Source organism: Dissoconium aciculare (genome assembly GCF_010015565.1).
Source record: "Dissoconium aciculare CBS 342.82 unplaced genomic scaffold K489scaffold_3, whole genome shotgun sequence".
NCBI classification, from domain to species: domain Eukaryota; kingdom Fungi; phylum Ascomycota; class Dothideomycetes; order Mycosphaerellales; family Dissoconiaceae; genus Dissoconium; species Dissoconium aciculare.
In genome coordinates, this window is record NW_022984953.1 from 1,010,037 (window position 1) to 1,022,482 (window position 12,446).

The 12,446-nt window shown below is 52.9% G+C and overlaps 5 protein-coding genes across 5 annotated transcripts; 2 read left to right on the forward strand and 3 right to left on the reverse strand.

The window, feature by feature from the left end:
- Positions 1–2,632: 2,632 nt before the first annotated feature.
- Positions 2,633–3,034, forward strand: K489DRAFT_305763 (ankyrin repeat protein; the record flags this gene model as incomplete). The annotated part of the gene is made up of 1 exon (XM_033600549.1): positions 2,633–3,034. A coding segment is annotated over one exon (402 nt), but the record flags the coding sequence as incomplete, so codon positions are not given.
- Positions 3,035–5,017: 1,983 nt separating this feature from the next.
- On the forward strand, positions 5,018–7,208 carry K489DRAFT_399386 (LIP-domain-containing protein). Its single transcript, XM_033606963.1, has 5 exons — positions 5,018–5,910; positions 5,964–6,004; positions 6,062–6,352; positions 6,413–6,630; positions 6,717–7,208. Exons 1-5 carry the CDS (start codon positions 5,515–5,517, stop codon positions 7,031–7,033), a joined length of 1,263 nt encoding a protein of 420 aa, XP_033462185.1. The 5' UTR covers positions 5,018–5,514; the 3' UTR covers positions 7,034–7,208.
- Positions 7,209–8,328: 1,120 nt separating this feature from the next.
- Positions 8,329–8,884, reverse strand: K489DRAFT_150138 (uncharacterized protein). Its single transcript, XM_033599216.1, has one exon. It carries the CDS (start codon positions 8,794–8,796, stop codon positions 8,473–8,475), a length of 324 nt encoding a protein of 107 aa, XP_033462186.1. The 5' UTR covers positions 8,797–8,884; the 3' UTR covers positions 8,329–8,472.
- Positions 8,885–9,597: 713 nt separating this feature from the next.
- Positions 9,598–11,274, reverse strand: K489DRAFT_421373 (putative MFS multidrug transporter; the record flags this gene model as incomplete). The annotated part of the gene is made up of 2 exons (XM_033608227.1): positions 10,669–11,274; positions 9,598–10,601 (listed from the first exon to the last, which is right to left on the reverse strand). The coding sequence occupies exons 1-2, from the start codon at positions 11,210–11,212 to the stop codon at positions 9,598–9,600; spliced, it is 1,548 nt and encodes a 515-aa protein (XP_033462187.1). The 5' UTR covers positions 11,213–11,274.
- Positions 11,275–11,880: 606 nt separating this feature from the next.
- On the reverse strand, positions 11,881–12,424 carry K489DRAFT_368344 (uncharacterized protein; the record flags this gene model as incomplete). The annotated part of the gene is made up of 2 exons (XM_033602940.1): positions 11,881–12,280; positions 12,339–12,424. The coding sequence occupies 2 exons, from the start codon at positions 12,422–12,424 to the stop codon at positions 11,881–11,883; spliced, it is 486 nt and encodes a 161-aa protein (XP_033462188.1).
- Between the last annotated feature and the right edge of the window lie 22 nt (positions 12,425–12,446).

Below are 12,446 nucleotides of genomic sequence, written 5' to 3' on the forward strand. Positions count from 1 at the left end.
TTTTGAGATCGCATCCGTTTGGGATGAAAACTGATACCTATCTTGGCTGAATATTACATCAAACGCATGCCGTCTTGCGCGCGCCATTATGCAGATTTCAGTGGGCGGCTCCGCCTGGGAGGTATGTCAAATGCGGGCTGTCCGAGTATCTCTGTGCGTTTGGTCGGCCTGACAGTCTGCCAACGGTATAAGATCAAGCATCTGGCGATCATCAGCGAGGGCGCTAATGAATTTCCGCAACTAATGTGGCAGCCATCAAGGCGCCCCCGTACCGTTCTCTCGGCGCGGTGAAGGGTGCCTTGCAGGGCATTCGCGGCACTGGGCTGAGCTGCAGATGTGGAGCCCTGCGCGTGATCCTCATTGGCCCTCGCCAGAACCTCGCATGGGTCCATGTCGGAAACGTCTGCTCCTGCATGATCCTGCGACAGCCTAAGTTGGGCTGTTCGAGATTATGGTTGCCTTTCTCCCATCGAACATATGAGTTCATGCAATCGAGGCTCCGAGAATATGGCTTGAAATCTTTTAGCCCCCGGTCATCTGGGCTTCAAGCTCAAAAGCTACCACAATTGTCATCTTTCATGATCGCATCCTCGCGTCGCCATTGGTACTAAACCCAACAGGAGCCTTCAATTGCCATGGCGAACGATTTCGAGAGCCATAAAGCTGAGTTGCGTGAGCTCTACCTTATCAGGGATAGAACTCTCAAAGAGATTGTTTCGCAAATGAGAAGTCGTGGCTTTGATAAGAGGTATCTCAACTTTGAGATGATCCGAGTCCACTAAGGGACATGTTCAATGGATACTAATGTAGCATTATAGCAGAACACAATACGAAAGACAGTTCAAGGAATGGGGTTTCGCCAAGAACGTCGACGCCAATACCTGGAAAGCGATTCATTGCAAGATTGAGAAGCGTCGTGATCAGGGTCTAGATTCAAGTGTATACCAATACGGACGACGATTGCCGGCTACAAAGGTGGACAAGAGCTGTCGTCGCCAAGGCCATCTCTCCACCATCGAGCGATCAAGATGGAGAGAAATCGGTCAAGATGCACCTGCAACACCCGAGAGCTACAACATTTGCACGCCGCGGCCTATCGTGAGCTCTTTCTTCGTCAATAATTTGCCATTCGTTCAATTACAAGACGCCTGTCCCGGGATGAGTAAGTGGTTCAGATCAATCGCGTGATCATGACACGGCTGATGGGTCGATGACAGCATTTCTCGACATCAGCACCATGAAAGGTTTGACAGAGTCGCTTTCGAAAGCCCCGACTATTACTCTGCGGGTACCGCCACAGGTTCTTGCGCACGACGATCTTGACGGCGCTTCCCGTCTGTTTCTGATTATAATTTACCAGGCTTGCAACAACATGCTCGATCACAAGACTTGCCAAGATATCGTTGAGCAAACAGACGAAACGTGGCTTTGTGCTTTGTTAGATCAGCTGAACTTATGCAATTCTGCAATCTGCAAGGTCGTTGCGAGAAGCCTCCTTCGTCCGTCACTTGCGTCCCGCGCGCGACGCCTTACTCATACATTATTGAGATGTATAGATAAGTTTGGAAACGACAATATGACGTTCATGCCGTTGAGAGACGCGGTATCATGGGCCGATCTGGAGCTCTTCCGACTGATCCACTCGAAGTGTAACCCTTGCAAATCGTTCGCTCATGATGAACGATCCGCCTTATGTGATGCAATTCTACAATCTCGAACCGAGATTGTACGGTATTTGCTTGACTCCGGCTGTCGCCTGGTTTCAGACGGCGATGAACCGCTGGATCGCTTTTACAACTGTGCATCCGCACTCCTCCGGCTGGACGTAGCCGACGAACACGCCTTCGATGTTGAAGTCGACGAATCTCGCCCAATCGAAATTCAAGGCGATGCGGTTTTTGCAAATCTGCTCTACCATGCGGCGAGAACAGGTGATACAGATCTTGCGCGTGCTTGCTTGTGCGAAGATGTGAACCTCAAGTTCCCACATCAGCTTGGTCTTGCACTTTACCAAGCCTGTCTGCATCGTCAATCGCATATCGTTGATATGTTATTGCGAAGCGGGGCTGCTTTTAAACACGATCCCAAGCCCTCTTGGCAGACACCGCTGGTGGCGGCGGTTTGCAATGGTGATGCATATATCGTCCGCCAGCTTCTTGCATTTGACACATCTGCGTCACCGCAAAGCCTCATCAGTGGGTCGCATTCGCCAGTCAAGCTTGCAATTCATCTAGGAATGACGAAAGCCTTATTCATTCTGCTGCCGGCGCTTGTCACGAACGGATCGCTGTCTGAGCTACATGCCGCTTGGGAATCTGCCCTCCAATGTCAGAATCAGAAAATCATATCACTTCTTCTCATTCTCGGCGCCGACCCCAACCATGTCAACGATCGAGGTCATACTATGCTGAATTTGGCGATCCATTGCTGCGGGCCGGAAATTGTCACCATCCTTCTCGACGCTGGTGCAGACCCAAACCTTTGCGGCGTAGACACGATTTCTATCCGAGGGTGGCCACTTCGACAGGCGGCATTAGCTCAGAAATATGAGATGGTATGGCTGCTCCTTGAAGCCGGTGCTAAAGCTGTTGACATCAGCGATGGAAGCGATGCTATAGACGACGTTCTTCAAGACAGATCTTCGATTTTGCAGCTCGTATGTAGAAGCGGCGATCTCGAACTAATACAATCGGTCCTTGACGCAGGTGCAGACGTTAATGCACCCGCTGTGGGATTCCAAGGGTTGACGGCGCTACAAATTGCCGCAGAGGAAGGGGATTCAGTTCTGACAAGTTTTTTTTTGACTCTTGGGGCCGACGTCAACGCAGAAGCCGCGGAAGGCGGAAAAACAGCTCTTCAGGCGGCCGTCGAATCTGGAAATTTGGAAACGATTCGACAGCTATTAGCAGCCGGCGCTTACGTCAACAACACAGTGGCACGGAACGAAGAGCAAACGGCACTAGCGGTAGCCGTTGTAGATGGCAACATTGAGATCACCCGGCTTCTTCTGGATGCCGGCGCCAACGCCAACGCGCAAGTCGAGGTGAATATGCATGAGTCTGAAGTTAAAGGAACACTAATTCAGTTGGCTGCATTTAGTGGCGAACTTGAACTAACGAGGCTTCTCCTGGAGGCCAGGGCTGACATCAATGCACCACCTATAGAGCATGGGTGCATGGGGATTCTTCGACGCGTCTTCGAAGGCGATAGTCGTGGTCTAGATCTACCATACCTACATATTTTTAGACCTACCGCGGATTCCGGAGGATTCACAGCACTGCAAGCCGCTGCGAAAAGAGGCCATCTTCAAATTGTGAGACTTCTCCTAGATGCTGGCGCCGATATCAATGCACCAGCCGCAGAATCATGCGGGGTAACAGCACTGCAGGCAGCTGTATTTGCAAACAACCTCGCTTTGATACTGCTTCTTCTGGCTCGAGGTGCTGACGTAAATGCGCCTGCTGCTCGTGTAAACGGGAGGACCGCATTGCAAGCAGCCGCGCAAGGAGGTCAGATCGCTATCGCAGAGCTTCTCCTGAGCGCTGGTGCTGATCCCAATGGCCCTCCCGCCTTGAAACATGGTGGAATCACGGCTTTGGAAGCCTCTGTTCAAGCCGGCTGCTGCTTGATCACGCAGTTGCTACTTCGTTCAAATGCCAATGTTCATGGTGCAGATTCAGGCCCTCTGAGGAGCAGTGCGATTCGAACAGCCTCAAGTGCAGGTCGCACTGACCTCGCAAATATACTCTTTGAGCGTGGCGCGGATATTCATACCGCTGCATTTGGCCCACGTGGTAGAACTGCATTACAGGCAGCAGCAGAGAAGGGCCATCTCGAAATGGTACGCTGGCTTCTTGAGCGTGGTGCGGAGGTTAATGCGGCCCCCGCCTCAGACCGTGGATTTACTGCTCTCCAAGCTGCTGCTTCGAATGGAGCGCTTGACGTAGTCTACTTGCTTCTCGAGGAAGGCGCCGATGTCAATGGTCCTGCAGCACAGGTGAAGGGCTGGACAGCGCTAGAAGCTGCTGCGGTCAATGGCCGAATGGACATCGTGAGACTGCTGTTGAATGTCGGGGCCTCAACATTGGGCTCTCGAGCTTTGCAATATGCGATCAGAGAAGATCATGGGGGGGTGGTCGAGATATTGCGAGGTTACGAGTTTGGCGATATCGGAATCGCTGAAGACGATTAAACGCTGACGTTGTTGTTGGGTCTGGCAAGTGCAATGATAACGATGTGGACACTTCATGATGTCCTATGGATAACTCGGGGACCTCATTTCTCTCGAGTCACATCACAATCGAGATGTTGAACTTCCACCAGAGGCGGGGGGCCAGCTGAACCGGCGCATTTATGATGATGATGGAAAACAAATGCCGTTGTTCAAACCTTGCTCGTCTAAACCACTGAGTGTCACAATTGTCTCGATGCCAGCACGTGGAAGCAGGGGAGAGATGTTTGGAATCGATTCACGCATGGATTCCGTCATCATTCATGATGCCTTATAGTTTGTCCAGTAATGTTGGGTGCCGAGTCCGAAGCAAACCAGGAATGAAATTTGCGGGGTAAAGCACGATCCTCCAGTCTCGGGCATTACTGGATTGGTCTTAAAGCCATTCCGGTTTGACAGATTTGGACCATCACCGAATTTCCGCAATGCATGAATGAATCGACGCTCGAATTGTCGCATTGTGTAGCCGTTGTGAACATGCACGTCGGGTTTGAGAGATGACGTGTGTCCCACTGTGAGGCGCATAATGAAATCGTCGCACGTGTATGACCACGAGACCTCTTTACATTGTTGGGAATTGCCTGTTCCTGGCGAATAATGGTGGGCATGCAGCGTGGCAGCATTTGACATCGCGATCTAGAGGAACGTCCCGCTTACTTTAATTTGACCGGGACCGGCCCGCTTCTGTGCCTGCTGCAAGGATCTGTCATCACTCGTTATTGTCCACCACTTCATCCTCGTCTTATTTCAGGTGGTGATGATCCGGTTGTAATCGACGAGAATGCAGGATTTGCGGCTGGCTGTCACCTCACCGAGATGGACAAGTATCGTAAAAGCGACCAAGATCCACAGTCATCAAGAATATCGAGAAAGAAGTGTCTGACTCGACAATTCCAATCTAAACTTTGCCTCGGTGTGGTGGAGGCAAACGTGGAGCACTAAGCCCGCCACGTACGTCCATGTCGATCTTGGCTTCCTCCGTTTCTCGCTCAATGCAATCCGTTGACTCGCCGCGTCTGTTTTCCCTCACAATCCACGTACGCACGCTCTAGATCATCTGTGCACGCGGCTTTTTCGCCCGGTCTGTGCGTCGCGTTTACTCCAAAACATGTGACAGAACTGCCGTTCCCCACCGTGCATGTTGGTGGTGGTGAAGGAGCATTTCCTATATCAGGAACTAGGATTCCGCCTCCGTTCCATAGTCTCTCGCGCCGGGCCTCCTCTGTTCTTCCTCTGACCACAGCTGCAACTTGAACCTTCAATTCTCCAGCCAAGCATTCACCATGTTGTTCAGCAAGGTCGGACTCCTCGTCAGCTTGGCAGCTGCTGCTGTCGCCGCTCCGGTGGAACAGCGCGCGTTGGTCCCCTTGAGGCCTTCGGTCGACCCGTTCTACCAGCCTCCAGCCGGCTTCGAATCCACCGCTCCCGGCACGGTCCTGAAGACCCGAACCATCATCCCGGCCTTGCTCGGTCTGTTGCCGTCGTCCCTTCAGGCCTACCAGCTTCTCTACCGTACCACTTCCATCAACGGCACCGCGATCGCGACTGTGACGACTGTCTTTAAGCCTCTGGTTGCCAACGCCACACTCGACAAATTTGTTTCTTTCCACACCGCTGAGGACAGCTCGTTCGTCGACTGTGCGCCATCGTACAACTACCAGCTTCTGGCTCAGCAGACTGTGAGTGTCCCTTCCTGCAGATTGTTTTGGTGCGATCCGCTGACACTCTGCAGAACGCCATTGTTGGCTTCGAGGCATTCATCATCCAGGCCTAGTAAGTGAATTTATCGCGAGAGGTGTCATTTTCCACACCGCTTACATTGGCCTCCAGCATCTTGAAGGGTTACATCGTGTCCAGCCCGGACTATGAGTCTTTCGATGCCGCCTTCGGTCCTGGCCGTCTCGCGGGTCGAGGTGTCCTTGATAGCATGCGCGCTGTGAACAACTTTGCCACCACCTTGAAGCTGGTGTCCAACAACAACGCCATTGTCGGTATCGGCTACAGCGGAGGCGCCATCGCCACAGGTTGGGCTGCCGCTCTTCACAACAACTACGCTCCCGAACTTAACATCAAGGGATGGAGCTCTGGAGGCACTCCCGCCAACATCACCGGCACCGCCTTGTACGTATCAGTGTCAGCCGTCTCATGCTGGTTATCGCGATTTCTAATGACGCCCTGCAGGTACATTGACAACACTACCTTCTCGGGTTTCCTGCCATCCGCCATTGTCGGTCTCTCCACTTACAATGCATACGGCACCGAATTGCGCCCTGTCATCGATAGTATCATTGGACCCAAGGGTCGCGAGGCCTTGACCTTCACCAGCCAGAACTGTGCGACTGCCAACCTTGCCAAGTACCCCAACACCTCCATCTTTGGTCTCGACTTCCAATCTCTCGGTAAGTTCTCCTCGAGCAGGATGTTCTATGTCAAAGTAACGCAGAGCGACAACATTTGCTGACCCACCAATTTTCCACGTCTCCAGGCAAGGCCCTATTCTACCAGCCCACCATCGCCGCCATCCTCAAAGACAGCACCCTCGGCCTCGTCGCCTCCGAGGTGCCGATCGCCCCCGTCAACCTCTACCACGCCATCAACGACGAGATCATCCCATACGCCAACGCCTCGACTCTGTACACAAACTGGTGCAACCAGGGCGGAAGCGTGCGCTTCACCAGCTTCACCTCCGGCGGCCATGCCACCACCGAGATTGACAACATCGCCCGTGTGCAACAGTTCGTCGCCGACGCGTTCGCTGGCAAGGTGGCCAGTGGATGCAGCGCCGTTACCCTCGAGAAATGATTTGTTGAAAATTTCCCGAAGAATTTTGATGATGACGATGGCTCAGAGGAGACGATGTAAAAGTTTGATGTTCATATATGAGTGAAAATCTAACGACCCTGTCGAAAGACAACGTCATGGTGAAATATGAAAGAGAGAGAAAGTAATTCCCATACTGAATCGACTGCCTGGGGCCACAAAACATGTGCATTCTGAGTACTACCATTGCTGCCTAGAGATGAGCGACATACATCGCACAGTCGAAGAAAGCAAATGTGATTGAGAACATATCGCGCCGTAGGTTAGGGTTTTAGTCTCTGGGGTATTTCAACCCGCACATCTCGCCAGTCTGCTGTGCTGTATCTTGACATGAGGTATACATATGCGCATCGGGTGGCAGACGACACTTGCCCTCTCTCTATCTCAGAAACGAGGTGGGATGGTACCTGTCTCGCATGTTCGCGCGCGTCGAATCATGGAGAGAGCCTTCCTTCCTTTCTTTTTCAGGCAGCTTTTCCGAGAGGGAGGAGCAGGAAGAGCGGTCACAGCCTCCCATTTACTTTGCCGCACGGCATGCTGTAAAACAATAGGAACACGTTCTTCTCGGGATTATCAACGAACTCATTCAAGCTTTGCGCATTCGAATGAGCTCCTTTTTTATTTTGTCAATTAATTATACGATGATAATACACATCCAAGGTCCGTCCCCCAAGCTTTCTTTGCCTTTCATTTTCGCCTTTCATAGTCCAGAAGAAGCAGCCGTTGCGCCGTCCCTTCCTCCATCCAAAAAGGCTCAGACGTCCGCTCTGCTCTGTCTCCGTCAGACAGATTACGACCTCAGGGTGATACCCAGGTATAATGTATTTCGGGGAGGAGGAAGGGGCTGCCATCGGATCATCGTCATCACGTCTCCATCGTGTCTCATCATCATTATGTGCGGTTGTTGTGTGATCGTATGTATGTATGTAGGTAGATAGGTAGGTGGGTAGGGCGCCGCCGAGACAAGAATCCTCCATCGTTGTGGCGGTGGTGGTGGGTTGATGATGATGAAGAACGTGCAAGCAGCTCATCTCGTCATTCCTCATCTGAAGCAGTTCAATCTGCCGAGGGAGAAGCGGAAGGGGTTGCGGTGGACGCCGTGTTTGTCGACGCGGACTCCGCCGCCGGCGTGTTTGCCGCCCCAGTTCTGTATAATTATATTGGTGAGCGGGTGATTCTTCCGTCATCCGAGGAGGTTTGGTATATGTAGGAATGGAGGAAAGGGCAGGCTAACCTTTGTCCACATGAATGGCATGTTTGGGAGAGGCCAGTTGTGATTTGCGTATGCGGGTAGATGCTCGTCGTTCGTGGGAGTGGTATGTATCTGCGTACGGTTCTGTCGGAGAGTTGATGGGGAAAAGTTTAATTCGAGCGATGCGGATTGCGGTGGTTTTATATATTATTGGGATCTACTGCGGTGTTCATGCATACTGTACATGGATTAATCTCGATTGATCGTCAAAAGCAAGGAAGGCGCGTTTGGCGTCAGGCCGCGTGAAAGCCGCATCATAGGCCAAGGCCCAAGTGACGTCGGTGAGAAGTCGGGGCAGGCTTGGCGGGATGAAACCGCGCGGATTCCACTGGTTAATCGAACAAAGTGCAGGAATGAATCCTTCGAGAAAACCGGTTCTGCTGTGGCTGTGCTGCAAGCATGTTTCATGGATCATGGTCAGAGCCAGTATCACAACAATGAATGATGAAAGAGATGAATGAAATGAATGCGACATGACGGGGAATGCATCCATGCTGCAGCACCTCCCGAAATGCTTGGTCGCAGGTCGTCATCTTCCATCGTTTACATAAGCGGGAATCCCAGCTGCTTCGCCTCCTATAGGAGAGGAGAGGAGGGTTATGGATGGATTGATCTCGTCGCTCCACCTCCGCCGCACGAGCATGGCCATCCTTTCACCATGATATATTCCTCAAATCGACCCGGGTGAGGGATAAACCATGCAGCATGAAGCGTGCAAAATCCTCACGACTTCCTCACGGACGTCCGCATCACCGCACAATGACGAGACAGACTCTGCCAACTTGAGGAGGACGCAGATTGATCTCCGTGAGATTAGCGCGTGGAATTGCATAGCATTGAGGAAAGGGTCCGTCACTGGAAGGAGGCCTGTCGAAGAAAGAAGCGTCGTTTTTGGCTGGAAAACCTCCAACGTGTCGTGCTGATTTTTGATTTGGTGGAAAAAACGAGAAAAAACGCGTTGCTCTTCACGTTGCGGAGACAACGCCGTCAAGCAAAACCAGTCTGGACAGTGCTGAGGGCGCCTGTTGCTTTTCGAGGAGATATTTCGTTACGTTCGCGCCACAGCCAGTCTGCACTTGGGACCAAAGCTATCCAAAGTGGCCATCTCAAATGCTGCGCTCATTCCTCGGCTCTCCAATCTTACGTACATCGGCAGACAGACTACATACAAGATTCGTATGCATCGCAACTGAACATGATATTTGTGACAACCCACACGAATTTTATTGCCTTGGGATCTGACATGATTCGAGACCCAACATATCCCATGTACGGCTCCAAAGCGGTGCGATCCCTAGAGCCGGGAGGAGTCGAAGCTGGTCCGAAGCCGCTCTCCATACTTCATCAGCGCCCAAGGGACAGGGATGCAAGCCACGGCGATGAATCCGAGTAGACTATTTCCCCAACCCACCCCGAGGCTGGCATACATCTTTTGACCTGCGAGCGGTAGCAAAGCGCCCATGATACTCCTGACGACAGTGTTGGCCGCCAGGGCACTCGCCGCGTAGATGGTGAATGCATCGACGAGATACGTGACAACCACCATGAAGACGGCCATGTTCCCGATGCCCACCAACGCCGTTCCGATCTCGGGCGCGATCCAGGGCTCCTTGTACTGCGCCGTCCATCCATACATGAAGAGACCTGCCGGGATGAAGAATGCACCCGCGAACAGCGGAGGAAGTCGGAACTCCGGTTGCATCTTGCCTTCTGGGTTCTTTTTGCTCGGCTTGGCCCTGGCTTTCACAATGCGATCGGAGATGGCGCCCACGGCGAACAGCCCGATCAAGGAGCCGATCCCGATGCCGAGGAACGAAAGGCCGATCGACTGCGTGCTGAACCCGTATTGTTGTTCAAACACCGCCGAGAAGGTCGAAAACATCAAATACTGGTAGCCATACACGATTCCCATGTAGATGGACAACAAGAGGACGATGGGAGACAGGAAGAGGATCTTGGTGGGTCGGATGATGGACCGAGCGAACAGTTGTCCTGGCGTCAGTGATTTGTCGAGTTTAGATCGCAACCCGGGATTATTGTGGGCTTTTCTTGACCTTTGGGTCTTCCGCTCGAGCAGCACGGGAGGATAGGTCTCCCGGAGGAAGGCAAGCGAAATCAGCGTGAATCCGCCCGAGACGATGGCGAGAAACCAGAACACCCATCTCCACCCGCGCGCTGCCACGAGATATCCTGCAATGACTGGACCGATCACCGGGCCTAGAATGGGTCCGAGAGCATAGATGGCAATGACTCCGCCTCGCTTCTGTGGCGCAATCAGATCTGCGATGGTACCTCCGCCTGGTGATCGAGAGTTCCCGTCAGCGAGATTACCTTGGATGTTCGAGAAGCAATGCGATAAACCAACCATTGGTCACAGGGGCCGATCCAAAGCAGCCCGCGAAGAAACGAAAAACAATTAACATGCCCATGTCCGTGCTGACGGCGCAGGCGACATTGAAGATGACGAAGCCGACATTGCAGACGTGGTAGACGACGACCCGGCCATAGAGCTCCGACAACGGCGCGATGAGCAGCGGGCCCAATGCGAATCCGAGCACATAGACCGAGACGACGAAGTCGGCAAGAAGATTGCTATGGCTATTAAACTCGGCTTGGATCAGCGGCACTCCCGGGGCCAACATGGAGGAAGCCAGCGGAGTGAGAAATGTCAGGGCGCTGATCAGGCTGACGTTGATTGCCTTTACGGCGCTGCTGAAGTTCATCGGGTTCTCCACGTCGCTCGGGCCATTCCAGTCAACCACGTTTGGATCCTCGTCGATGTTCTTCAGTCCTTGTTTATCACTGCCCGGTTGCTGCGATGCGGTTCGCTCGTCCTCGAATCGATGTTCGGACCTGGTTTCGCTCGCTTTCCCCTCTGCATTCGACGCATCATCCATTGCTGCTGACATTGCTGGTTATCTATCGGTGGTAAGGGGTGCCCGGCGAAGCTGTGGGAAGTGAAGTCCGCATGATTCATCGGTCAGGCAGACGACGGAAGAGGCCAGCTCTTTAAAATGGCGGGTCTCAAGCGGCGCAGCAACAGCAAGTCGACTCGCGACGAGATATGCATCCCTCCAGTCTCCCTAGGATAGCAATCCATTGAATTCATACCCCAGGCTGTGATTGAAAGCCACACGGGATGCTCTATGGGAAAAGTATCGTCCATACAGTCCAAGGCCGACGCGCTGCTTAAGGCCGGGTATTATTTCCGCTTGGTTGCATTAACGCCGCGATCCATGTCGGCTAAGTCCGCGTCATCACAATCTGATATCAAAACGAATAACCTTGCAACCTTACCAACTACTAAATTAGACTAAATTAGCAGCAGCGAGGAATCAATTCGGTAGCGAATTACTTCATACTACTCTAACCTCGACCGTACCTCACGTTGTGTTGCGACGTCTGGCACAACACGTTCCCCTCGTCACGATCTGCGCCGCATGCACAACGCTCGGCGCAATTAGGGTGGCGATCCGTCTAGGATGTATACAGTACATGATTCTCATTTTTGGTATGACTTGACGACGTGACCATGAGCGCACAGTGCCATGTGTCCAAAGCCGGGGATGAAGAAGTTTCACTGCGAGACCAGCAGGGCGCCGGATGACACCAACCCGCCAACAAGGACCGCTGCAACCAAGACAGCCGACAAGCCATTCGCTTGCCCTCCACCACGTTCTGCAGCACTGGGAGAGGTCACGGCCGGTTGAGATGCAGGAGACTGTGTCCCGGAAGCCGTGGTTGAGGTCGAGGTGGTCGTAGTCGGCTGTTGGCCGGCCTGAGCAGACTTGCACAACGTCCCTGCCACGTTGCGCGACGAATCGAAGTCCTCCAAACAGCGGGAGAAGGTGATTGACAGCGACGGCGGGTTCGCTCCGCTCACGACCTCGTCCAACACACACCAGGAATAGCAGTCGGGAAGAAACTCCACGGTGCTGTTGCCCAGCTGACTACAGCAGGACCCCATGCCAGGATGGCTGCAGTAGATATTAACGTCAGTATCATACCAGGAGCCTTGTGCGGCAGGGAGCTTACCCATGAGGGACGATGCAGTAGGCGGAGGTTGTGTTCACCATGGGCGTGCCGCCGGACTTGCATGTTGGATAGGTTGGGCTTGTCATTTTTCGAGATGCTGCTGGTGTC